Below are 27,247 nucleotides of genomic sequence, written 5' to 3' on the forward strand. Positions count from 1 at the left end.
AGCCTCATTCTTTCTTAAGAGCAAGCAAAACACCTAAGGGATGACCAATGAATACTTTCAAAACTACTTCTCAAGAACAGAAAAACAAATCTTGCTTTATCTTGCACTGCAAATGTGCTCTTTTATTATTTTTTAATTATCTCCTTTCAATCAGGCATTGAATTCTTCTCTAAAGAGGAGCAAGGGGGCCACATGGAAGGCCTTCAGTAGAGACAGAAGTGGACTGTATGAAGCAGGGTGTGAGGGGACACATGCGCACAGGAGAATGAGGTTCACGAGGATCTCTTCAATTAATTGCTTTGCTGAGTGGTCTCAGTGCCAACGACACAGGGTGGAGCAGAACCTTCCCACACACAGGCTCTCAACTCTGGCTACAAATGGGCATCTTCTGGTGCTTTAAGATGAACCAGGATCCAGAAAGCCAGTTCACATGACTAAGCATGTGCCTGGCATGCCCAGGACCCTGAGTTCCATCCCCAGAACCACCCTGGCCCCCAATCACCAACTAGAGTCCAGATGTTCTCTGAAAACCATTAGTGTAACATGCTATTAAAGATTCCTCTATCCCATCCCTTTGCAGCTCTGTCTACCAAAGTTTGTAAGTTCAGGGTTGGTTCATTTGTTTATTTGTTTGGGGATGGTGAAACCAGCTGTGCTTAGGGGCTACTCACAGCTCTGTAACTGTGGTTCACTCCTGGTGGTACCAGGCAGCCAGGTGGTGTTGACAACTGAATAATCCAGGCCTCTCACATACAAAGTATGTGTCCAGCTCTTTGAATTATCTCTCCAGACAAAGAATATGCGAGTTTTTAATATATTCTTATTTCATGTTTTTTATTATTATTATTTATGTTTGTTTGAGCCACCCCCAGTAGTGCTCAGGGCTTAGTCCTGTGCTCAGGGATCACAGGTTCCCTGAACTCCATCATGGCAGGGCAAGTGCCCTAACTCTGTACTCTCTCTCTCCTTGGCCAGTTTCTTTAAGTTTCCCAAGCAATCCTGAAGTCCAGTATGGGTAGAAACATACTAATAAAAAAATTGTTCCTTCACACCTTTGTATTTTGCACCAAAATCACGTGGGGATGATGCCTTTGCTGCTTCTGCAGCTGAAAGACAAGCCCTCAGACCCTTTCTGTTGGAGGAACACTTCCTCAGCAAAGTGCAGCAGGAAATCCGAAGATGAAAATGATGAAACAGAAGGATGCCTAGGGTTTTCATCGGGAGAGGTAAAGTCGCTCCTACTAAGATATCACCTAGACAGCTGAAAAATATCATTGCCCATTGGCCAAAGAATGTAAATACCACCCCCGCCCTTTAGAGGACAAATAAGAATAATTCTTCCTTCCAGAGACATACTCCTTGGCAGACCTCCCCTGTGTCCCATTTCGTTTTGGCTCTTAGGGGCTGGGCTGGAGAGGACAAGGTGGGAGGCGGGAACAGCCCCACTAAGGGGAACTGCCCTATGGTCAGTGAGGACATTCACTTTGTCTCCCTCCGGCCTCTGCTCCTCTCTAGTCTTCTGGTTCCTGGGACACTGCTGAAGATTCAAGACACTCCAGGGATCTAATCTCAACAGTGAACAACTCTGTTCCATAGAAATGAAGCCCAGGACCATGGTTTCTCTGGGACTCAGTTAACACCAGGTGTGAGATTTGTGAGGCCAGGACCAGCCACCGAGGGGGCCAATTCCTGAATGCTATTTTTGCAGATCCAATTTCCTGACAACCCCTTAAAAAGTCTACAGGGAATATGTATCTGGGTTTGATGTTTGTCTGAGCCAAAGCCAATCCCATGAACTAGCAATACAGAAATATCCAGCCCCTGACACTACCACAAAAGCAGACTTGATTCAGAGGAATTTCACCCACACTTCCTACAAGACACCTGGCATTCTGGCATTGTCTTTTTTCATTAAATGTGGTTCTTAAGATGCATCTCACACCTTTATTTGGCAAGGGGCATCCTAACACTAGTCCTTCCTACATAACCTACACACTAAACTCCTGTTGAGCAAAGAATAGCAACACCAGGCCAACACTTTCTTTAAACAGGGGCCTCCGCCCGTGTGTGAGCTGAGCAGTGCTAGCCACTGGACTCCTCAATCCAAGGTGAGGATGAGGATGAGCATACATCCTACTGAGGTGAAAGAACATGCATTTTTCGGCATAAAGGATACCAAGGACCTTATTAATAATAGCCGGGTGATCAAGGCTTCAGAAACGAAGCCCATCATTGAATAAACCAGCTCCTTCACTGATATTAGGACTGAAACACCGCAAACCTGCAGACTTCATGGGAAGGAGGAAGTGTCCCAGAAGCTCCTCTATTCCAGTTCACATTCGTCTCTCTGTGCAGGGAGCTAGAGTCCACAGTCCAAATTCAAGACTCTGTAAGTGAGCATTCCAGCCATCTAGGTTTCTCAGACTTCAGCCCAAAACCTGAAGAGCACTTGCTTTGACTATGCTGATTTTGCCAACACAAAAATCATGATAATGCTGAATCATAACACCAGGAGGCTCCTGTCACCATACAGAGGATTCTCTACATGGAGCTTCTGTAGTTCTATGGCCTCTTCTTTGTTATTGATTTACTGGGGGCTTGGGGACCACACTGGTGCTGCTCAGAGGTTATTTGTGGGTCTGTGCTCAAGAATGCCATATGCAGTGCTACTGAACAGGGTTGTCATATACAAAGCAAGAACCTCACCCCCTCATATTATATCTCTGGTCCTTTTTAGTTACTGGGGGAGGCATGTGTGAGGGATTATTACCCTAACTTCTTATCTCCTAAGAAATGCACCCTCGGAAGGGGTCAGTACCTTCCCAGAACTGCAAGCCTTAGAAATCTTTTCATTCCACTGAATGAAAAGCTGAAAATTGCCTTTTTGAAAGTGCCCCCCAGTGGTGCTGGCTGGATCCTGCATCCCAATATATAACAAAACCTCTTCTCTCTTCTGATGCCTCTTTCCTGAAACCTGCGTCCAGCAATCTCAGTGCACCTAGGCAATTTCTTCCTCAGTTTCTCGATGCACTCTCTGAATAGCTAGAATGCTCCCTTTTCTTGAATGTGTGGATGTGCTCACTTACCAATGTACCTCTATGCTTTTACGCTTCTGATTTTTGTTTTTTATTTCAGTTTGATTTGGGGTGGGGTGGGGAGGGGGGCGCACCTGGCAGTACTCTGGGTTTACTCCTGGTTCTGGGCTCAGGGATCACTCCTGGTGGGGCTAAGGGGACCCTATGTGGTTCTGGGGATCAAATCCAGGTCAACTGCATGCAAGGCAAGTTTTCCCTGCTTTCCAACCCGCATCTTTTGCCTTTTTAAAATAAAGATTCACACTGATAGTGAGAACAACTGTAATTTTAAACCATCCTTTGTGTGAGTTAAGATGCTGCAATACACAAGAAACACAAACATTAATCCTTACTACATGATCGTTGCTCAAATATAGAGGAAAGGTAATTCATTAGCACCTCCTTCCATCCTCACTGGGGAGATCCAGGTGCAGACACTAATACTCATGGGGAAGATCTAAGTTCACACTTGATTTCAAACCCACCAGTGCCCATGGAAGCTTGTTGAAGGCATAAGAAATCCCAGGTGGGATAACAAGACAGAGGCCCAAGATCAGCACTCATTTATATTTAACGATTTTATTGTAGCTTAGGTAATATGGTTACAATAGTATTAACACTTATGGTTTCTTTTTGTTTCTGGTTTGGGGGCCATACCAGGCAGTGCTCAGGGCTTACTCCTGGCTCGGCACTCAAGGATCACTCCTGGCAGGGCTCAAAGGAACATATGGGATTCCGGGTTGAACCCGGGTTGGCGACATGCAAGGCCAACATCCTCCCTGCTGTACTATCACTCTGGCCCCTGAATTAGCAATCGAGCATTATGGCGATGCTACTGCTGCTCTAAATTTATTTTCTTTCTTTCTTTCTTTCTTTCTTTCTTTCTTTTGTTTGGTGGCCACACCTGGCGGTTCTTGGGGCTTCCCCCTGGTTTTGTGCTCAGGGATCACTCTTGGCGGGGCTCCAGGGGACATTATGTGGTTCAGGGAATGGAACTCAGGTCAGCTGGATGCAAGGCAAATGGTTTACCCAGGGAACTTATCTCTCCAGCCCCTGGTGACCTGATTTTAGGAAGAAGGGAATGAGACCCTGCCCTGCAGAGTCCCAATGGGGGCGGGACAGCCTGTCCTGGCAAAGACTTTAGGAGCAGAGTCCACCTGACTCTCGGGGAGGCTAAGATGACAGACTCTGTCCCCTGGGAAAGGCACAGTCATGGTGAGACTGTGTGGGCGAGGCCCCTCGGGCATCCCCAGGCGGTGCATGTCCAACTCTGCATCGAACTCCTCTCCCCACCCTACACCCAGTGCTCTCTGACTCCCGTGAGCCATAGCGCTCAAGTCTGCCTGAGCTTCTCACTGGAGAACACATCCTGGTCAACATCTGAGCATCCTGCAGCAGGAGGAGTGAGAGGCCCTCCCTGGCCTCCCAACTCCCAGCCCTAATCTCCTGCTACATTGCCAGTGTTTCCTAGCTGAGTGAACAGACACATCCTGTTCTTCTATTTGTCTGTCCTGTGTGCTCCTTAGTAGGAGCTGGTATATGCTACATGTTAGTGATCTGTTCACAAAGTCAAGAAATTTTTCAAAACAATAGAAAGAGATGAAAACTCCACCCCCGCCACCCCAGTTTCTACTATTAAATATATGTTACTTAAAATTGTAACCTTTTTTCTTTTCTTTATTTATTTTGAGCAATACCCAGCAATTATTGAAAGCTCTTTCTTGTTGGGTGCTCAGGGTTCTTTCCTGGCAGTGCTCAGGGAACCAAGTGGTACCAGGACTCCTGCATGCAAAGCCTGCTTGGAGTCCACTGAGCAATCTCTCTCTCTCTCTCTCTCTCTCTCTCTCTCTCTCTCTCTCTCTCTCTCTCTCTGGCCCCACAGCTTTTTCTTTGCTCTGCTGTGGGAGACTCTGCCCCTGTGGAATTCTTACAACCCCGTCATTTCTAACTGTCCCATTTCTCATTTGCCTTTCTGAGTAAGAAACAAAACCAAACTTGGATGCAATGGGATTCGCTTCACTGCAGCAAAGATTCCCTTTGATCTGGCAAGAAAGAGTCATTGATCGACCCTTAGTAAACTCTCAATGTTCAATCTGGTCTTCGAGTTTAAAAAACAAAGTTGTAGGTAGATACAAGCTATAACAAACACATCACTCGGCTTCCCTGTGCACAAACATAGAGAAAAAGGCTGTGAGAAGGGGAAAGCTTGAAGGGAAAAAAGCAGTGAGAGGAGAGAAGGGAGGGAGGGAGGGAATAGGGAGAGGAGCAGATGGAGAGAATGGAGAGACCTGAGTGATGGGAGAAACAGAGACACAGGAGAGATGGGAGATATAGGGAGAGGTGGGGAGAGATGGGCGAGATGGGGAAAGATAGGGAGGGGAGAGATAGGGAGAGACAGGGAGAGAGGGGGAGAGATGGGAGAGATGGGGAGAGATGGAAGAGATGGGGAGAGACGGAAGAGATAGGAAGAGGTGGGGAGAAATGGGAAGAGAGGGGAGACTTGGGAGAGATGGGAGAGATGGGAAGATATGGGGAGAGATGGAAGAGATGGGGAGAGACAGGGAGAGACGGGAGAGATGGGGAGAGATGGGGAGAAGCGGGAGAGATGGGAGAAATGGAAAGAGTGAGCAGGCCCTGGGCCCTGGACAGGGTTCCAGCACAGCAAGGAACCCAACCAGAGGGGCAGCCCAGCTGGGCAAGATGCTTGTCCTTTCCCCCCTGAGCTGAGACACCCCTGGGGCCACACTGGTGGTCTCTGATCAGGAGTGAGATTCGCACAGCATGCCAGCATTTGCTGTGGATTTGGGCCTCTGGCAGAGAGATAATTATGGCCCCCAAGAGACAGATGAAGAAGTTCCTCTGGGCTCAGAGACCGAGAGGCTTGAACTAGTTCTCTGCGGGTCACAGAAAGCCCAGAGGGTGGGATGTCATCCGGGGCCCACCAGGCACCACCCCTAGGGATCCCTGCCAAGTCCAGGTCCCTTCTCAGACTCACCTCCTCCACCATCTGCTTGACCTTCTTCTGCTGGCAGTGCACCATGTCATCCAGGTGTCGGATCCGCTCCCGGAGGCTGGCAGATGCCTCCTCCAGCTGCTGATACCTAGCAGAAAAGGCAGAGAAGCTTCTGAGGCTTTGTCCAAACAGCAATAGAGACGCAGTCGGAAAAGATGATCAGCCAGACCAAGACAGGGCCGTAGTGCAGCCTCCTGAGCCAGAGCTGTAGTCCAGAGTGCACAGGGCTTCCATCCCCAGCATTCTATATGTCCCCTAACCCACCTCCCAGCACCACCAGGAGTAAGTCCTGAGTGTAGAGCCAGGACTAAGCCCTGAGCATAGCTGGGAATGGCCCAAAACAAAACAAAAACAAACAAACAAACAAAAAACAGAAAGAAAGAAAGAAAGAAAGAAAGAAAAAGAAAAAAGAAAAAGACATAGTCTTCTCTCTGTGTTAACTCCTGAAACCAACATCCACCCCACTGCCCCACGGCAGAGGGAAGACCGAGCGTCTTTTCAGATTCCCACTGGCAAGTTTCACCTTGCCAGAGTCTGAAGTCCTCTTTCAACACCACAAGTTGGCACGAGAGACTCTGTAGGGGGTTAATACAGTCTTGGGACATCCAGTAAATCCCCTTGATTAGGATTAGAGAAGGAGAGAGAACTAAGGATGCAAGGAAACACCTGAAATCATGGGGCAGTGTGCTGGGATCTCTGGAATCGAGTTGTTCTCGGCACCATTTGCGGGGCCATTTAAAGGCCGTCTTTGCGGGTCGCAGAGATAGTCCTGGGGGAGGTGCTGGCCTTGCTCGGGTCACTGCTTCAGTCCCTGCACTGCAGGGCTCCCCAAGCACCACCAGGGGTCACTCCTGAACACAGAGCCAGGACTAGCCTCTGAGTACCAACACTCCCCCAGCACCATAACTATCACAAATTAAGACACTCTCTGCTTGGTTCCCAAAACACAAAGGAACTAGCAACCGAGTCCTCCAGCATGTTGGGGCAGTTCAAAGGGGGCACTGCGTGAAGGTCTGGCAGGCAGTATACTATTCCCATTTCTACCTGGTCCTCCCTCAGACCTTAAAGACTGGAGGAAACTGCTATAACTTCACAAACAAGGGAAAGGGGAGGGGAGGGAAATCTCAAGCCAGTAAGATAGTACAAGGGTTAAGACTTTTGCCTTGCATGCTGCCAAGCCCCCATTTAACCCCAAGCAGCATACATGGTCCCTCGAGCACTATTAGGAGCAATCCCTGAGCACACAGCCAGGAATAGCCACTGAGCACTTCCAGGTATGGCCCAAATACCACCAAAAAAACAAAAGAAAAGGGGGGAAAAATCCAGTTTCATAGATTTCAAAGAGTCTTGGGGACTTGCCCCCACTGCTCAGAACATCCCAGCTTGTTTCCCCTCTCTAGAAGGCCACACATAGTCTCTCTGCCTTTCAGTTTCTAGAAAAGAGTACGTGTTGCTTCAGGTACTCAGGACCAGAGGGCAAGGCCAAGAGTGGCCAAGAAGTGTTTGGAAACAACACTATTTTCAAATGTGTTTCCCAGGCACTTTATTAGTCAGGCCTGATGACTGTTCTCGTCATTAAGGCACATCCGTGAGGCCATGGTCAGGAGGACATTTCTAGATCGCCCTTTCGCATTGGCGCCAGTGTGTGCTCTGCTCAATGGCACTCACAGCCAGCCTGGGCCCCAAAACTTCCTCAGCAGCTCCTAAAAATACCAGCTCCAGTCGGGAAGCTCTCTGCCTGGACTTCTGAACGTCCATGTCCATAGGCATTGGTGACCAAACACAAGGACCCAGGGATCACACAGGAACACAGTGCCTGGCACCGAAACCCATGACAGCGACAACCATCTCACCTCTCCTTGTCGGAATCCGCGACCTCCCCCGACAGTTCTGTCTCATGCTCCACTAGCTGGAGCTGCAACTGATGGCGCTCCTAAAGCAAACAGAGACCAATATTTAACTAATGAAGTGCAGAGAACACAGGTCGGGCAAACCCAACTGCAGGAAGTTCAAGTTTTTGTCTTTTATGTCGTGCCCCTTAAAGGTTTCACACATCCCCAAAGCCCAAATGAAGCTCAGAACAGATCATTCTGCAGCCAAATCTGCAGACTACATTTATGTATTAAAGATAAATATCCTAGATGAAGGAGAACCTGATGAAGAACGTGGATTACAATACAACAGGAAACTGGGCCAGGACTGGCCCTGGCATTTGACTCCAAAACTGCACAAACACCCATAGTTGCTGTGAGATTCTGCTTTGGACTGAAGGAATAAGGTCCAGAACTGTGAGAAACAGTGTCTCTTTTAGAACTCTGAAAGAAATCTGACTCCACCTGTCACCTGGGCAACTGCCCAGGGACACACCAGCTTACTGGACAGGGGACACTCTCCTTTCTTATTGTCAAACTGTATGCTTGATAACAAAGATATCTTCCTTAGATGTAGGAAAAAAACATAACCATGGTCTCTCAGAGTTCCTTATAATTCTTGTCTAATAAATATGAATGAATCATGCTATTTTTTTGTGTGGGGGGGTGACACCTGGCAGTCCTAAGGGCTTCCTCCTGGCATAGAAGATCACAAGGAGTGCCAGGCAAGCGCCCTGCCACTATACTATCCCTGTAGCCCCAGTATGAACTAACCATGAATGCATATGTACAGAGAGGCATATTTAACAAATGTTAACATATCTAACATTTAAGCCACTTTTTTTAAAATAGGAATACTGCTATTTATTCAGCCACTGATTAGCTGATTGAATTGGGCATGAACTCCACCTTACCTTTTTTTTCATAATTTTATTTATTTTTCTTCTTATATTTATTTATTGAATCGCTGTGGGAAAAGTTACAAAGCTTTCAGGTTTAAGTCTCAGTCATACAATGATCAAACACCTTTCCCTTCACCAGTACTCATTTTTCACCACCAAGAACCCCCATATACCCCCCTCCAACCCCTCCCAATGCCTGTGAGGCAGATGATTTCTACTTAGCTCTTCTCTACATTGATTATATTCATTATTTCGACAAAAGATGCACCATTATTGTTTAGAATTCCCCCCCTCCAACAATCAGAATTGCTGAAAAGGCATTGTGAAATACTTTGTTTTCTATAGCTGATATGTGAATCATATAATGTCATATAATGATTTTGGATTTCTGCAAAGAGCCAGATCATTACGAGATTGGTTTCTGTGCATCTGGTGTTATGGCTCTGCTGGAGAGCCACTCGTGGGGGGCAACTCATGACCTTGGTCGGGCGTGAAGGACGAGCCGGTACCATCCCCCTTTCCATGAGACTGCAGTTGCCCCGTTACCGCTGGCTCATACCTGGCTTTCCAATAAGCTCTGAGGCGGCAGCCACCTTGCTGCCGGGGGAGGGGGGGTTGACGTGGGGAGGCGGGGGAGCAGAAGGGAGCAACACCCTTTCCCTCCCGGGAAGGCATGGCACTGGTAGTTTAACGCTTGGTCCATCAAGCCGTTTTTTTTTTTAAAAAGGATTCCATCAGCACAGATACTCTATCAGATACCTTTGAGGAAAATAACTTGTTTTGGGGGTCACAGCTGGTGGTGCTCAGGGCTGACTCTCGGCAATGCTGGGAAACCTCTTATGAAAATGTACACTTGTAAATAATCAATACTTTCTACCAATAGCCTGTGATATTGCAAATTCTTGATTATTTTCAAATTATAAAAAAAAAGCTCTGGAATGCAGATAATATTCTATAAGCAATCTGGGTGGTATTTAGATAAGCAGGTCAGTGTAAAAAAAAAAAGGTACTGGGGCTGGAGCAATAGCAATAGCAGGTAAGGCGTTTGCCTTGCATGCAACAAACCCAGGTTCGATTCCCAGCATCCCATATGGTCCCCCAAGCACCGCCAGAAGTAATTCCTGAGTGCAGAGCCAGGAGTAAGCCCTAAGCATCACCAGGTGTGACACAAAAAGCGGGGGAAAAAAAGGTACTATGATAGAACAATGGTTTCCCTGATAATGTCCATATTCTTATTGCTGAAATCTGTAAATATGTTCCTTTTCATGGACAATGAATGGAACTTTGCAGATGTAATTATGTTTAGGATCTTAAAATGGGAAAATTATCTGTTTCTAAGTTTGCATTCTCTTTCTAAGGGCCCAACTGAATTATCCAGTTGGGCCCTTTGAAAGAGGAAGCAGAGTCATGATCAGGAAAAGCCAGACTGGAAACTGCTAAAGCTACATGCTACATGCTGGAACTGGAAAACGGAGCTGTGAGTCCAGAAATTGGAAACAACAGGAAATGGATCCTCCCGGCTACCCTCCCAGCCACCACCTGAATTTTTTGACTTTCACCTTCCAGAACTCAGTGGTACATGTAACAACAGGTTTGTACATATTAGTGTAAATATATACATTAAAAAATTTAAGCCCCCCTCAAGAATAATATAACAATGTAGACAATTTTTTGAGTAGTGCTACCATCATAACTAAAATTGTGCTAGTAATGCTCTATAGATATTAGAAATTTAATATTTAAAATAAATGTATTTATTACTTAAATAAGCTAAACTTTTTTTAAGTCAGAAATTTCCTTAAAATGAAGCTTTTCAAGTCCTTCTTTTCAACTAGAAGGCTAATTTATAGGCTCTCCTCTAAGTGATAATGCCCCTTGTCTTTAGACTGAGAAATTCTCTCCAACAAACTCTTACCAGTCACAGAGATCTCAAACCTCTTTATCTCCAATTGTTCAAATAAATTTTTGAAAATTTATTTAACTGTGAAGCTTTGAAGTGGTTTACCAAAGGCTAGACAATGGAAGTGGAGGAAAGACTTACTCTGACCAGAAGGAAAATGTCACCATCGGTGTACTTAAAATCATAAAGGAAGACCAACTTTTAGTGAGATATTTTGCCTTGTTTTACTTTCACTTTCCCTTTGTGGCAGCTGGTGGTAGTTGCTTTTAAGTCTCTGCTGACAACTCACTTTGCTGTTGCCTGGTGAGTTGCCACAAGCTAGGAATGTGCCTTTGCACATTCCTAAATGTCCTAAAAGTGAGTCCCGCTCCACCGCCCCCCCACCCACCCAAACAAAGCTGTCACAAAGCAGGGCAACACCTCAGAGCACACTTAAAAGTTTGGATGTCTAGATTGAGGTACAGCAAAGTTTTGTGTGTGCACTGGCACACGGGCTTCTTACACACGTGTACACATCTCTGAACCCACAATCAGGATAAAGGTACGGGGCACTGCCTGCTCCACAGGAAGGGCCTCCCAAGACCCTCAGCTGTCAGAGAAGCGCATGCTCCAAATGAAGTGCTCAGGAGGAGAAATGGGTCCACAGTACAAGGCTTGAAAGAGCAAGTGCCTCCCCCCTGCCAGGCATCATGCTTGGCCCTCTGAATTCTCTCAGTGACTCTTCACGGAAGCCCGGAAATAAAAAGTAGAGAGTCATTTCCCAGAAACCAGCTAGAGCTTTGGCCCTAAAATGCCTCCCCTCTCCGAGAAGTCAGCTGCTCATGATCACCCTTCCTTTGTGACCCTTCACTTCCTTTGTGGCCTCTTTCCTCCCTCCTGGCCTTCTTCCGGCTTCTCGACTGCCAGCAGTCAACCTGCTTTTCTCCACTCTGGCATATTCAGCCCCTTTGCTCCTGCCTCCTCCTGCTTACCATGCCCCATGGGGCCGGGGTGTCCCTAGCTCTGACAATGCAGAGAAACCAGCCCTCTACGCACATGTCCCCAGAACAACAGGTTCTGGTGCTGAGGTGATTGCTAACCCAGATGTACTATTGGGCTTGAAGACCCACTGAGTAAATAAATCCTGGTGTGGGGCCCCAGTGAAACTGCTAAGGATTTCATTTTCTATAGAACCTTAGGGTTTTCAGGCATTAAAATAGTTACAATGGAAACTATTAAATGGGCCTTGTAGTATTCTTTGATTTTATTTAACAGTTTTGTCCTTTTTTAAAAAAATAAGAATATCACAGTTTGAAGGAGTAAGAGAGGTCCCTCCATTGGTATAGGAGGCTTCTCGCCCCTTCAGACAAGCCCACACACGAGGAACTGCAGAAATTCAGGGGGTCCAGGCAAGTGGGTCACAGGCAGAGAAGAGTCCGTTACCTTTTCCATGCACTCAATCAACCTGTCCAGCTCCCCGATTCGCTGATCTTTCTCCTTTAGGCTGATCTCTGCCGCCTGCATCTTCTTATTGGCTTCCTCAATCACTTTGAGAAAACTGTTGGTTTCCTCCTGCAAAAGAAACAAGATTCTCTTCAGCACAGCCACGGAAATCCCAGACCACCCAACAGCATCTGGTCTTGCTTCAACATGATGTGTTTTTCAAAACACAACCTTGGGACCCAGATGCATCTCAAAGAACTCAGCTTCCACGATTCTGGCTGGCACTCTGAAAGACACAGCATGTGGTTTTGCAGTGGGCCTGGTAACTGGTTCCCCTTGGCCCTCTGGAGTCCAGATGTCTAAGAAAGAGTGGACAAATATTTCTGATCCCTGGCTGGATGTTGAGTTCTATCTGTGTCTCTTATCGCAAAGCTCCCTGTGACTTGGATGCTGCCCAGTGCCAAGCTAGCTAGAGAAAGGGGAGACTTAGAGACAGAAATTGGGGGCTAGGGCTGGAGTAATAGTGCAGTGGGTAAAGTACTTGCCCAGGTTTGATCTTTTGCACCCCATAGAGTCCCCGGAGCACTTCCAGGAGTGATCCCTGAGTGAATATCCAGGAATAAGCCCTGAATACCACTAGATGTGGCCCCAAGAAGCACTGTACCACTGTCCTTCCACTGTTCATCGATTTGCTTGAGCAGGCACCAGGAACGTCTCCATTGTGTGACTTGTTGTTACTGTTTTTGGCATATCGAATACACCACAAGGAGCTTGCCAGGCTCTGCCATGCAGGCGGGATACTCTCCCTAGCATGCTGGGCTCTCCAAGCGGGGCAGAGGAATCGAACCTAGGTCGGCCTCGTGCATGGAAAACACCCTACATGCTGTGCTATTGCTCCAAGCCCAAAGAAGGAAAAGGAAAAAAAAGAGGGAGGTGGGGAACAGGAAATTGGTGACTATTCCAAGCAAGTATTGGGATGAATCAAGGAAGGGATGGGGAAGAGAGCAGGTGAATACATTTCTCCACCCCCTATGAGTATTCACAGATGCTCTTTAAGAGAACACTCATAAACTGAGATGTTCCCACCACCCTTGTTCATATTACTGTAATGGAAGCAACTCGGGAGTCACAACTTAGTCACATCACTCATGTGGTTACTTATGGGACTCATGGGGTTCCAACCTTTAGTTGCGGGTTCGGCCTGTAGCTGCAGCATGCCCAGATAGCAGGCTGTGGAGGCACCGCCTGGACCATGCTCGGTCCAGGGGCACTGCTGAGCTACTCAGCTTCTCCCCGCCAACCGGTCCCCTCTGCCTGATGGACCCCCCAACACCCCTCCCAACGGGTCTGATGGGGAGACACCCAGGCACCCACCCCACACGCCTCCCAATGAGTCTGATGGGGAGACACCCAGGCAGCATACACACCAGGAGGGCCTCCTTCTCAGCCCTGTGTTTCTGCTGTTCCTCTTGCAGCTTCTCCTCGTACTGACTGTACAGCTTCCGGGCCATCTCCCGAAGCACCTCGGCATTGGCTGCCTGGGAGGACTCCACCTGTACAGACACAGGTCAGACATGGCGTTGGCCGCCTGGGAGGACCCCCCTGCACACACAATGTCAGACACGGCATTGGCTGCCTGGGAGGATCCCCTGCACAGACACAGGTCAGACCACGCCCAGTGTTGCTTGGGGACCATGTGGGATGTCAGAGATATTGAACTTGAGTCAGTTGCATGCAAGGTAGGAGCCCTACCCACTGTACTATCTCTCCAGCTCCCTCTTGTTCTGCTTTAAGAAGTTTTTTCCTCTGGATAATATGAACCTCAGAAAGATAAGGTTTTAAATTCTTTAGCAGTCTGAGGTGGGCTGAAAAAATAAGACCACTTCATTGTTAGAATTGGGTTGTAGTAGAATAAATTATAAAATTAAAAATGAAAAGGTGATATATAGAAACATATGCACATATATACCTGTACATATGAGAGGAGGGAATGAGAAAGAAAGGGATATTACAGCTACCCATATTCTATTTCAGAATATATCTGGTTTTATAGATTTGACCTTGAACATAGTAAAACATAAATTATCTGATATTAAAAAATTAATTTCTGGCCAGGGCAATAGTACAGCAAGTAGGGCGTCTGCCTTGCAAGCAACCAACCTGGGTTCAATCCCCGGCATCCCATATGGTTCCCCCAGCACCACCAGGGGAAATTCTTGAGTGCAGAGCCAAGAGTAACTCCTGAGCATCGCTGGGTGTGACTCAAAAAGCAAAATTAAAAAAGATTAATTTCACAAAGTAACCAAGATCAATCATGGGAAAACAATAGTGTTTTCAAAGAGAACTGAATTACAGTGAATGATAACAGTGAACTACGGTAAATAAAATTATACGCCTAACATACCACATCCAAAAAGTAACTCAGATTGGAATCAAAATCTCAATGTAATAAACTAAAAGTACAAGTCTCTGAGAATAAAACACAAGGCCAATCCTTGCAAACTTTGGTTAGGCAATGACTTCTTAATGTCACAGAATCAAAAGTTAAAAATATAGATGATAAATTAGACCTCATCAATGTTCAATATTTAAAAGCTCTGTTAACAACCCTATCAGAAAATGGGAAGGGGAGCAGGACAATTGCTCAGAGAATGCATACAGATGGCCAAGCATTCATTCAGTAATTACCAAGGAAATACAAATCAAAATGATTATAACCTCACACCAGGAGAATGGCATATGTCAAAAAGTTTGGAAACGAACAGTGCTGGCAGGGATGTGGTGAAAAAGTGAGCCCTCATTTTCTGTTGATAAGATTGACACTGGTTCAGTCTCAATAGAAAACAGTGTAGCTATTCCTCAAATAATAAAAATGAACTTTCAAAATGACTCCATGATCCCACTCCCGGGTTATCTATCCCAAGAATCTGAAAACACTAATTCAAAAAGTTATTCGCACACCTATGTTCACTGCAGGGCTAAGAACAATAGACAGAATATGAAAACAACACAAAAGCACAAAAATATATGAGTGGATAAAGAAACTGTAACAATGGAACACTTACCAATAGAAACAGAATATTACTCAGCTATAAGAAAAGATAGAATCTTGCCATTTAATACAACATAGATAGAACTGGAGGAGTCATGTGAAGAGAAGTTGGAGGGAGGACAAATACTGGCTGATTTCAGTCAGTGCAGATAACCCATCCAGATTCATCCTTCCCATTCCTTTGGAAATATTCCCACGGGGGGGGGGTGGGGGTCTGAGCTGGCTGGAGCAGGCCCATCCAAGAGAGGAGGAAATTGGGAAAAGCTGTGAACGGTTGAGCTTGAAGTGATCACTGTGCTCTCTGCCCAAGCTCTGACGTTGCAGATGCTCCATGCCCTTGACCTGAAGCCACAGGTGGCCTGTGGCATCCCTGCTGGTGTCACTACCAGAGACGGTCTGTGGCATCCCTACTGGCTGCCTCTGGGGAAGCCGAGATACTTGCCAACTTTAGCAGGTTACCTGCTACTTACCAAAGACTTGGCAAAAGCTTTCCTTGAGGCCCTCAAATTCTCTATTTTCTGCATCACTGGCAAGTTTGGGGAGCAGCACACCAGTAAATGGGGAACCTCGAACAAAGACTGGCACCAGCTGGGAGAGAGACCCAGGGCTCTGGGTCCACCACAAATGCAGATTTCCAGAACCCTGTGTACTCTGCACCCTGCAGGTGGCAAAGCAAAGCATGGGTTTCTAACACAGGCAACCATAGGCTAGCTGAGGCGGGCTCCTCCAGAGAGCTAAGCCACCTGTGGATGTTCTCAGACACTCAACAGCACAGCTCCTGTGCGGCTATCAGGAACACAGAGGACAGCGGCAGAGAGCCGACAGATAATGTGGACTGGACCAGACCCCGCTCCTTGGCAACAGGGAAGCCAAAAAGAGCAGAGATGCCCGTCAGGAGCGAGGCCATGAGGGCGGCCGCCCACCAGCAGAAGGGTGTGGCAGGCCTGCAGGACACAGGGAAGGATTCTTCAGGTGTGGGGACAGATCAGACGGGAGGGCGGGAGGGTTTTCTGCTCCCCAGCTTGCTGCCCCGATACAGTGCAATGGCAGGGCCACACTGGAAGGTCTGGGGACTTGGGCAGAGAAGATCCAGAATGCAGGAGTCAGGTCGGAAGGGCCGACTTGGGGCAGGAAAGTGCGCTTGCGCCCAGGCAAGGTTCACAGGCAATGGGGCTGCACCAACCCCAGCATGCGGCTGTGTGGGGTAAGTTGCCATGGGAAAGGGCAGAATGGGAGAGGGGAGGAGGAGTTTCTGTGCAGGTTGTTCCCAGATAGGAGCTTCTGTGCAAGCTCCCAGATAGGAGCTTCTGTGCCAGTTCCAGGAATTACAAAAGGATGAAAAAAATCTCTGGGTGGTTCCATGAGCCGGCCTGCAGGTGCTCACCAGGTGTGAAGGTCACTTCCACCCAAGCCCCTCAGGTTGAGCTGACAGACATGTCCCAGGCTCCCCCTAAGTCAGAAACAGCCTTTTGAACGAACATGGTCTGGGTCACGCAATAAATTATGTGGCTGCACTCCAACCAATAAGGCCTTCTCCTCTGGGGAAGCCACAAACTCTAATTTCTATTTTACTTTGGCAGTGCTGGTGGCTACCCCTGTGAAGGTGTTTGGGGTCACTCCCAATGGCATTCAGGGGTCCCCCATTGTTGGAATATAGCTCCAAATATTTTAGGCTTAACATTGGTTTGCCCTTTCCCCCTTGCCACAAGGAACTCAGGTTTATTACAGTGCTCCTGAGGCACTTCCATTCCATTGTGTTTATCTGTAAATTCTTCCCTATGCTCTCCTCCCAACCGGTTAATCAGCTTTCCCCCCCAATCAGTATCTGTTCATTTGTAAGGTCAGATTCTTCTAGGACACTGAAATTGTATTGTAAGTTAATATTGCCTTTATCCTCTCCTTATGTCTTTTGAATAGTTTACTTTAAAGCAATGTCCTTTTTGTATAGATACAGGAAGACCGTTAACATTATGCTTTGTAATTTAGGATTTAATTGGCTTTGAATATTATTCACACCCGGGCATCTGCTTTCTCGACATAAGCCTCAGTTGCCTTTAATTCCTAACACCCCAAAAGCAGGGTCCTGACGAGGAACTGAATGGACCTAGGGCAAGCGGTGAGCTACCCTGGCACCAAAATGGTCCAGGCCAAAGTGCCACGATTCTTAACTATAAGTTAAGAGTTTGATCATAGACAAATGCTGTCATGATCCAAAAGTAATGACAAGACTAGGATCCTGCTAGGGGTAGGAAAGACTATCTGGCCTGAGCACTGTAGTCTGAGATTGGTATGACCCTACAAGGGCAATTCTATAAGTTTAAGGTATTTCTTACTGTATCCATACAAAATGATTTATATTATATCTGCTTATATGTTTGTTAGACCAGGAGAGGAGAAACACACCCAGGGGAATCCGCTCTAGGGTGGATTGATCTGATAATGAGGACCTGTCCTAGGAGCGGATGTCCCTGAGGGAAAGAATTCTACCCCTATTGTCTGTGATTGCACCTATGTGTAATTGTTACTCCAACCCCTCATACTTTGGGATTTAACTAGACTGTAAGAGTGGGCTGGGAGATCAGGATGAGAATCCAGACTCCTGAGAAGGAGGATGAAGGGGGATTGAGAAGGAGAATGAAGTAGCATGGGGGAGGAAGAAGCAGGAGGAGAATCAGAGGAGAATGGAGAGAGGAATGAAATAAACTAAGACCAACCAGCCTGGCCCTCGTTTCCTTCCTTCGCCTGCCCATTGCCATCGACCTCCCTGGGGTGGAGGAACCGGCTACCAAACTACCGAACGCGGGCGGCGGGAGAGACAGAGCCACCGCCACTGTGCTGTGTACTTTTTTGAGTTTATACACCCCATTGCTGGGGATCCAACCCAGGCCTCCCCCATGTAAACCCTGTGCTCAGTCCCTTGACTCCTTTCCCCATATCCCCAGACCATAATTTGGAAGTTCCAGATTCATTAAATACAAACGAATTTATTCGGGACTTCATGAGTCTCAGCCTACCACTGGTCTGAAAGGTATGTCAAGTTCAGGAGGGATGTTCATGAGAAACCCTGCTGAGGGAGTGTACAAGGGAATGGGGTACCCGCAGGCTTTGTTCCTGGGTGCCCACCAGCTCAGTCCTGGGAAGCCAGGCAGAAAGGCCCGAGCCTCAGGAACTGGAACAGTGCCTCCAGCCTCAGGCTGGGGCAGCGGAGAGCTATCCCAGCCAGGGTCCCAGGCCGAAGGAGGCCGGGGGCACTCACAAGGTACTCCCTGCCTGACTGACCGTCAGGACACAACCCAGCCTTGTCCACAAAAGGGGAGAGAACCCAAGCAAGAAGCCAGCTGCAGGAGGGAAGAGATGGAAATGAGAAGAGACAGCAAAGGCAAAAGAGGAAGGTTCGGAGGGAATGTTCCCTTCCCAACGTTACCTTCATCTTCAGCAGCTGGTTTTCAACTTGGGCCACGTCCAGCTGCCGCTGCTTCTCCCGCAGCTTGTCCATGGAGGCCTCGTACGTCTGCTGCAGGTTTCTGATCTGGTCCTTAATGTCGCTGTTGGCCAGCGTGACGTCCACGAGGGTTTTCTGTGTGGGTAGGAGAGAAAGCAGGGCTGGAGAGATAGTGTGCTATCTCTGGGTGATAGTGCTTGCTCTCACATGCCAGTCTTGGCTCAGCCCCCTGTCACCACCTAGTGTCACCGAAGCTCCACCATGAGTGTTCCTGAGCTCAGAGCCAGGACTAAGCCCTAGCACTGAGGGTGTGACCCAAAAGCCAAAAGAAAAAGAAAAGAGAAACCACACTTGATCTAAGGTATGAGGGAACAGGAACACTGAAATACAAGGACCCCCTACCCATCCTGCCACCACCTTTGTCACTGGCCACTGGGTGTGTGTCAGCACCTGGAGGTAGCCAGGCAGCGACGCCCCAGATGGCAGAGAGCCAGCCCACCCACGGTCACTGCCAACACCACTTGCCACTGCTAAAGAGCAATTGCAATGGCTTCTTTCTATGGAAAAAAGTCCCTAATATGTCACCGCACATGAAAACCGAGGCCTGAAAATAGTAAGTATAGAGCCATCCCTTCTGGGAAGAAGAACAAAATGTGTGAACATTTGCTCAACCATAATGATGTAGAGATTAAAAAAAGAAGATAACAAAATGGGAAATTCAGCATGATCTAAGTTTTCCTGATGGTCTGGGATGGAGGGAGATCGTTTTTTTTTGTGTCTGCTAACTCCCAAACAAAATCAGGAAAAGGACACGTGTTTCTGTTGACTGAAGAGTCCTCTCTGGTTTCCCTAGAGGGGCTGTCACTAGGGGAGCTTCCACACGGCCGGCTGGCACAGTGACAGCATGGCCTGGGCACAGTGAGGTCCAGGCACTCGGTATTAAAACAGTGCCCAGGAGCGGAGCTCAGTGAGCCAGACACGTGCTGGACAAGAGTCCGAGAGCCACAGTTCTCATTGTCCATAGGAGCAAAGACATTTCCACCAACATGGCTGCAATGTAAAGTCTTAGTGTCTAGTTGGCCTGCTGTCCTTTCAGAGCTCCAAAGGCCCAGAGTTCCTACATGGGGCATAGTAATGGCCCACTTCTGACTCCAGCCTGTGCTGAGTGACCTGTGGCCTTTGATGAGGAGTCTGGGGACTGGGGCATTGGACTCTCCAGCACCCGTGTCTCTTAGTAGGTTCTCTGAAGCTTCCCCATGCTTCCCATCTGGACAATCAGCCTCTCCCTCTCAAAGCTGCCTGAATCAGAGGAAGGATTTTCAGTGATGCTGAACAGGTATTTTAGAAAACAAATGGAGTCTATTAGAGAAAGGGAAGTCTTAGGAGAGTCCATTGCAAGGACATTGGAAAGCACTGACCTGGCCACTGGCCACCACACCTCCCAGACCACTGGGTCCAAAGATACCAGGCGAGTGCTTGAGCACCTCCAGCCTGGACCGTGGTTCTCTGAACACTGCTCCACCCTTAGCTGACACCTTGTGTACAACATTTTTTTTGTTGTTGGCCTTAGATTGCTAACATCAGAGAACTGCATTTCTTTGTGGCCCTGAACATTGACGGAATCAAACCAACAGCCTCTATGACTGCACTGGGAAAGCTCAGGTCCTGTCCTGAATAACAGATCCACTCAATTCTCCCTCACATAAGATTCCTGGCTACGAAGTGGCTCCCTCCTCTTCTTTTTTGAAAAATAATCATCTAACTTTTGAGGATGCAAGACCCCTCTGTTGTCCAAGAGCTCTAAGACTAAAGCGATAGTTGGAATTAACTAGGTTCCCCAGATCAGGTGGCTACCTGCCCTTGGGGGAAAATACTGGCCTCATCCACAGGAAGAGACATGGGACACCCCCACCGAGTCTGAATCCAGGTGAGGCATGATTGGTCTTGGCCATCTGGGAATGAGAACGTGTCCAAGAAGGAAGAAAGGGGAGCCCTGGCCTGGGCCCTCATGGAAGGAGGAAGGGGAACAAAGACTCCTGAATAAGCCAGTCCTGGGAGCCCAAGGCCAGGGGAAAGTTGGCAGGTGCTAAGGAAAAGGGTGGGACAGAAATGTACCTCCCAGACAAACACAAACACTGGGCCCACCCAGACAGCAGAGGACAGTGGCCTCACTGTCACTGTGCTATGGGCTCTCTGGGACGTCCACCCACCCTCATGAAATGTGTCTGTTTAGCTCATTACCAGCAGAGAAGCAGAAAGTTTGTCTTTGTTTGTCTTTTAATTTTGGTTTGGGACCACACCTGGCTGTGCTCAGGGTCTACTCCTAGTACTATGCTCAGGAATTGGAGCCTTATGTGGTGCTGGGCATCAAACCCAGGCGAGCACCCATCCACTCTACTCTCTCTGCCCAGAAGGAGAAAGGATGTGAAGTAGCTTGTGGGATTTAGAAGAGTGGAGTAAAAGATCAAACCTAAATAAATCTGGGGGAGAGGCAGAAACTGCATTTGGAAAGGAAAGTCAAGGGCAGCTGTTTCAGGAAATACAGGGCTTGGATTTGAACCTTTTTCAGTTAACCTGCATGTCAGATGGGAAGCTCCATCAGGACCAACAGTGTTTACCCTCTCTGAGAGAGTAACTCTGGCTGATTCAATCAGGAGAGCAGGCCTTTCCACCGGGCCAAACACATGTCTGCATAAAGGGGGGATCCTGGAAGCACCTGTGCCCACCCAGCACTGCTCGGGTTCTTGGTGATGAACATGATTTCTTTTAGAGCACAACTTACTAGGGCCCGAGAGAGCACAGAAGGTGGGGCACCTGCTTTGTACGCAGCTGTTACCCTGCATGGTTCCCCTAAGTACCCCAGGTGTGATCTCTGAGTGCAGGGCCAAAAGTAGGTACTGAGCATAGCAGGATGTCACCTCAAAACCCCAAAATGAAAAGATTTAAGAATTTTTAAAAATGAAGCACAATACTTCCTAATTTAGGAAGAAGTGTTTAAGCTTAGGTATGGCTTGCCATGAAGGAATTCAAAGCATTTTCACAGCGTGGTGAAGGTTAGAAGAAAGTTCCTCTAACACTGGAGCTAGTGATGGGCAACAGGGAAGGGGGGATTTTTGGCTGATGTGCTGACTCAGGCACTCGCTAAGGGCTTCTAAAAGGGCAAGTGACATCTCTAGCACTGAGCCAGGATCAAAATCCCCTTTCATAAGAACAGAAATTGCTCAACTCCAGTGCTTAGTGCTCTGTCTGAAAGTGCTTCCTTCAGCCCCTCCTGTCTTTCTGCCACACGTAACAGGGTCTGAAGAGTGAGCACACTGCTACAGAAGCACAGGGCTGTGCGTGCTCGGCCAGGGTCCCTCGTGCTCACTCAGTCAGGGTCCCTCGCCTTGCTTGGCCAGGGTCCCTCGTGCTCACTAGGTCAGGGTCCCTCTTGCTCGAACAGGGAGGGCACAGTTACCTGCAGGCTCACAGAATCTGAGGCCAATGTTGAGTTCATTGAATTGAAACTGTCCAGGGCTGATGACTGGGCTTGGATGTGATGCTCTAGATAGTTCTGCTGAGCCTGTGAGACCTGCAAGATCATGGAGACAGTCACCCCAAATCAGTCTAAGTATATCCACAACAATCATCACTTTCACACATCGGAGCTTCACCCTGATTGGAGCTACATCCTTGTCCCTGAGTTAAACTCAAAACTCAACGTCTGAGTGCACAAAAAGTATAGTTAGGGTACTTGCCTTGCACACAACCAACCCTGGTTCTACCCCCAGTCCCCCATAGGGTCCCCCAAGACCTGCCAGGAGTGCAGGGGTGAGTCACGAGTACAGAGCAGGAACAACATCCCCCTCCCCCACCAAAAAAAAAAAAAAACTAAGCTAAAATAAAATAAACCATCAAATATCTGCTTGAAACAAGGTGCAGAACGGCAAGAAAATTTCTGGGACAATATTTACACAGTCCCCACAGGCCTAACAGCTAGAATATTCCCCCTCCCTTATCAAGAGAGAGAACGGAGTGGGAAGAGCCATGGCTCTGCCCACAGCAGCATTGCAGAGGCACAGCCAGGGTGTCACCCTGTCCCAACTTACTCTTCCCACACACCACAGAATGTTCTCTGGGCTCATCAAATTTTTCCATTGTCACTGTGGCAGTCAAAGTGGCTTCCTTGCTGGGTGTATGCACTCAGTGTGCTTGAGGGCGTGTCCTTAGAGACTACTTAAATTAGGGGGACTGTGAAGCAGGCGATCAGTCAGAGATGGGGGGAGGCCCCGGGTGGACCCTTATGACCCCAAGGGGAAGGGTCAGGGAAGGGCACTTCCATGCCTGAGATGGGGAGTGGCCCAGGAGGCAGCCCTGGGAAGCAGCGGCAGTGGCATGTGTACGCATCTCTGGAGAGACTACCCTTTGGCTTTAATTACAGCCATCAGCATCTGTCAATGGATGTCAGGACAGATTTCCATATGTAGCTGAGAATTTCACAAATGCAAATGCCACCTGAGACTGAGAGAGGTAGAAATGTTTATAATAATGAAGGCATCAGCCTTACTCAAGCAGATAATCTTGTGGCCCAGCCATCCACTAAACTCTAATGTGTGGCTGTCGTAATTATGGTTCTTTGCTTGCAGAAATTAACAATTAACATGGGCGTTCTCCTATGATTATTAATCACAAATATTCAGTCAAAAAGAATTATTTTTTCTTAAATTTTTAAATAGCTAATATATTCATATCACTCAAACATATTTTTAAATAGTAGTTTAGGTAACACGATTATAACAGTATCATCTCTTTTATTTGTTTGGTTGGGGCTCAGGGCTTCCTCCTGTCTTTGTACTCAGGGATCACTCCTGGCAGTGCCCAGGGTATTCCTCAGTGATAAGGATAAAACCCGGATGGGCATGTGCAAGGTAAACCCTAGTACTATCTCTCCTGCCCAGTAGCTGTTTGTTTTCTTGGGCTTTTCTACTGTCAGATCAAATAGTTCATAAATAGGGATCATTTTACCCCACGTGTCTGAGTTTTATACCTTAAAATATGCTTAATTTCATAGACAAGCTGTATTGGTGATAGCTGGTTTCCTTGTATTCCTGATTCTTTGGGGAATACCATGGAATTTAATGATTATTCATTCTCGCCATATAAAATGTTTCTTTAACCACATTTCTTCTTGTGCTAAAGTCCTTCCATTCATTTAAAGTATGATTCATTCTTAGGGGGCCATCATAAGCTCAGATAGAAGAGAAGGGGGCACTCGGCACACCTCCACTTCCCGTGTCCCGTCTCAGAGCCACTTACCGACAGCTCCTGGGTGAGTTGGCGAATCTTCTGCTTCATTTCATCATAGTCTCCATACATTCGCTTCCTTACTTTCTCCAAAGTGGCTCTCACCTGCGATCCACAAAGACCAGTCAGTGATCAAACAGAACTGCTTCAAGTGCAATTTTTAATACTTAAGAGACTCTAATGAGAGATGGGTCCCACTCTAAGAAAAAAAATCTCAAAAAATAGGACAGTTTGAGAAATTAAAAAAAAAGAGAGATCACTTTTGTTATGTAGTTTGAAACCAAGACAGGAATCCAAAAATAATAAGTATATTATAACACAACTAATTATCCAAATAATAAACTCTAAAGAAAATCTTTTCATTTTTTGCTTCTCAACACTAATTTTTAAATAAAATCTAGACAAGTTTTGCCTTTTTTCTTATCTCACATTTTCACAAGTAGAAAAATAATTCCACTAGTTTAAAAAAATATATGTTTTAAGTTGACTCTGTAAACATGTGGCTTACGAACACCAAAATAGGGGCTGCAATGATAGTATAGCAGTACTATACAGTGATAGCATACTGATAATACAGCACTATCCTTGCATTAGGCCAACCTGGGTTTGATCCCCAGTACCACATATGATCCAAGTACCTCATATGGTCCCAGTACCTCCCATGGATCCCGAGCCTGCCAAGAGTGATCACCTCGACACAGATAGGAGTAAGCCCTGAACACCACCGGGTATGACCCCAAACAAGAAAACACCAAAATATCCAAAAGCAAAAAACAACCTCCAATTTCCCCCAGCTCTACTCTGACAAGGAACAATTTAATGTCAGGACTATGAAAGAGGAGCCCCTGAGGACCTAGGCATGGAGGAATCTATTCCTAGTAGCCTGGGACACAAGAAAGAAAAAAAGCAGTCAAAAGAGTCTTGATCCCCAACACATCCATCGCCACCAACACAAATTAGTTTAAGATTCTCCATGGCAAATGATCATGCTGGACAAGACCTGAATGTTAAAAGTAGGTAAAAGGATATACATATTATACCTATGCATGATAAAACTTTCAGTATCTGTATCTCAAAGCACAATGTCGGAGAGAGAGAGAAGAAGAAGAAAAGTGCCTGCCATAGATACAGGCTTGAGGCGGGGGAGGGGGGTGCAGGGGTAATGGGAGGGAACCTGAGGACACTGGTGCTATACACTGGTAGAGGGATGGGTGTTGGAACACTGTATCACTGAAACCTAATCAGCTTTGTAAGGGTCAAAAATAAAATTAGATTAAATTAAAAAAGAATTCTCCATGGAGTATCTTCAAGAACTTTACCAATAGCCCTGTCTCCTCCTTCCGGCACCCCAAAATAGAGTGAGCTTAAGATCCTCACATAGCACAGGAAGGCCCACAGTGGGGGCCTCATTATAAGAACCTCCGTTAGAAGGAAAAGTCAATGACAGCAGTTTCAGTAGAACAGATAGTATGGGTGGGACAGTATAGCGCAAGGCTATATGATCATGAGCCCACCTCTCCAGAGCAACACATTATTTTGTATTAGACAGGCAAGATTAGTGGGGAGGATCGGGAGCAAGATGGGGTGTCAAGACACCAAGTCACATCCAGAGAAACCTATAACCTATTTAATAGAAATAACTTTCTTGCCCTTCACTACAAACATTTTGGAAAGAAAGGGCCAAACTCACAGCTTTTCCTTCCGGCCTCCATTGAGGGCCGGAGTCGGCTGACTAGCAGAGGGTAGGAAGGACTCGGGGGCGGGGGTTGGGGGGGAGTGGTCATTCCCACTAGAAAACGCTGCAGGAATCCACCCAAGCACAGTCACCTGCAAGCAAGCGAGGAAGGGCAAATAAACCCATGCACGCACCCGGGAGTGGATAGGCAGGGTTTACTGGAGGCCAGTCAGAGGAAGGTGGGACCTGGAAATTACTTTTAAATTGCAGATCATGGCAGAGGTTGGCATTTCGGGTCAAAACCACCCCCACAAGCTGGGTGTGTGCCATCCAGAGGCACGAGCAGCCTGAATCTCTTCTTTTTGTCTTGGGCAATTCACCCCATGCTCTGCTTGGAAGGTCTACTTTGACTGCAGGTCACTGTTTTCTGGGGCATCTGAGCACAGAACACCTAACTATTTCCATGAGAAAAAGACAGGAGAATAGAGGTGTTCAAGTAGCCCCTGTACTGGAAAATGGGGAATGAAATACTCTGAAAGGCTAAAATGTATCTTTGGCGGCTTGATGACTGGAGATACTAGGCTAGTTAGGGTGGAGGTGTTGTGTGCATTGATTGTATTGGCATGTGGCTTTCTGCGTTTTCTTAATTTTCTCTGTTGAACAGTTATTCCTGGCACTGATGGGTATAGCCCTGATAGCTCCCAGGACCCATGGGAGGCCTCCATCAAAGGAACATACTTAAACTTCACACACAAATAAGAAGAAGGCAAATAAATAAATGGGCAAACATAAGAAGGGGAGGAAGAAAGGGAGGGAGGAAGCGGGGAGGGAAGGAGGGATGGAGGGAAAGAGGAAGGGAGGGAGGGATGAAGGGAAGAAGGGAGAGAGGGAGAGAGAGGGAAGGAGGAAGGGATGAAGGAAGAAGTGAGCGAGGGAGAGAGGGAGGGAGGGAGAAAGGGATGAAGGGAGGGAGGGAGGAAGGGATGAAAGGAGGGAGGGAGGGAGGAAGGGAAGAAGGGAGAGAGGGAGGGAGGGAGGGAGGGAGGGAAGGAGGGAGGGAGGGAGGGAGGGAAGAAGTGAGAAGGGGAGGAAAGGGAGGGAGAGGAGGGAGGGAGGGAGGTGGTTGTTTTGAGTTCCCTTTACTATAAACACCAAGAAAAAATTGACTCTACTTAGTTAACTGTGCATATTCCCTACAGCCCAGAAAGAATACCTAGATAATGAAATCTGGAAGTCACAGAATACATACTTTAAAATGTTGTAATGCATAGGCAAAATTTTAATCATACGCAAAATTAAAGAGAACACTATAATGAACTCCATACACTCAACAATCATCAACTCATTGCCAATCCTATTTCATCTAATTCCTAACTATATCCTCCTTCCCCAGAATATTCTGATGAAAATCTCACCATAATTCTATCCACAGTTTAGTATGTATATTTTAAAAACAGAGAGGCTGGAGAAACAGCTCAACAGGTTGTACTCAGGTTGTATGGGGGGGGGGGGGGGGGTCCACGTTTGATGACCACGCAACACAGTCCCCTGAGCAATACGTAGGCAACCCCGAGCTGTACTGCTGAGACATAACCCTGACCTCCAGAAGCTAT

The 27,247-nt window shown here is 47.2% G+C and overlaps 1 protein-coding gene across 1 annotated transcript in view; it reads right to left on the minus strand.

Annotated features, from left to right (window-relative positions):
• Positions 1-27,247, minus strand: part of MYZAP (myocardial zonula adherens protein) — a 106,877-nt gene that overhangs the window by 38,784 nt on the left and 40,846 nt on the right. Inside the window, exons 4-10 of the mRNA XM_056130769.1 lie at positions 23,972-24,064; positions 22,134-22,247; positions 18,659-18,811; positions 13,610-13,735; positions 12,183-12,311; positions 7,941-8,020; positions 6,070-6,175 (exon numbers count right to left, since the gene is read on the minus strand). Of these exons, the coding sequence (XP_055986744.1) occupies positions 6,070-6,175; positions 7,941-8,020; positions 12,183-12,311; positions 13,610-13,735; positions 18,659-18,811; positions 22,134-22,247; positions 23,972-24,064 (801 nt within the window). The remainder of the gene's footprint in view (positions 1-6,069; positions 6,176-7,940; positions 8,021-12,182; positions 12,312-13,609; positions 13,736-18,658; positions 18,812-22,133; positions 22,248-23,971; positions 24,065-27,247) is intronic.

Source organism: Sorex fumeus, unplaced genomic scaffold (genome assembly GCF_029834395.1).
Source record: "Sorex fumeus unplaced genomic scaffold, SorFum_2.1 ptg000081l, whole genome shotgun sequence".
In the NCBI taxonomy this organism is placed as follows: Eukaryota; Metazoa; Chordata; class Mammalia; order Eulipotyphla; family Soricidae; genus Sorex; species Sorex fumeus.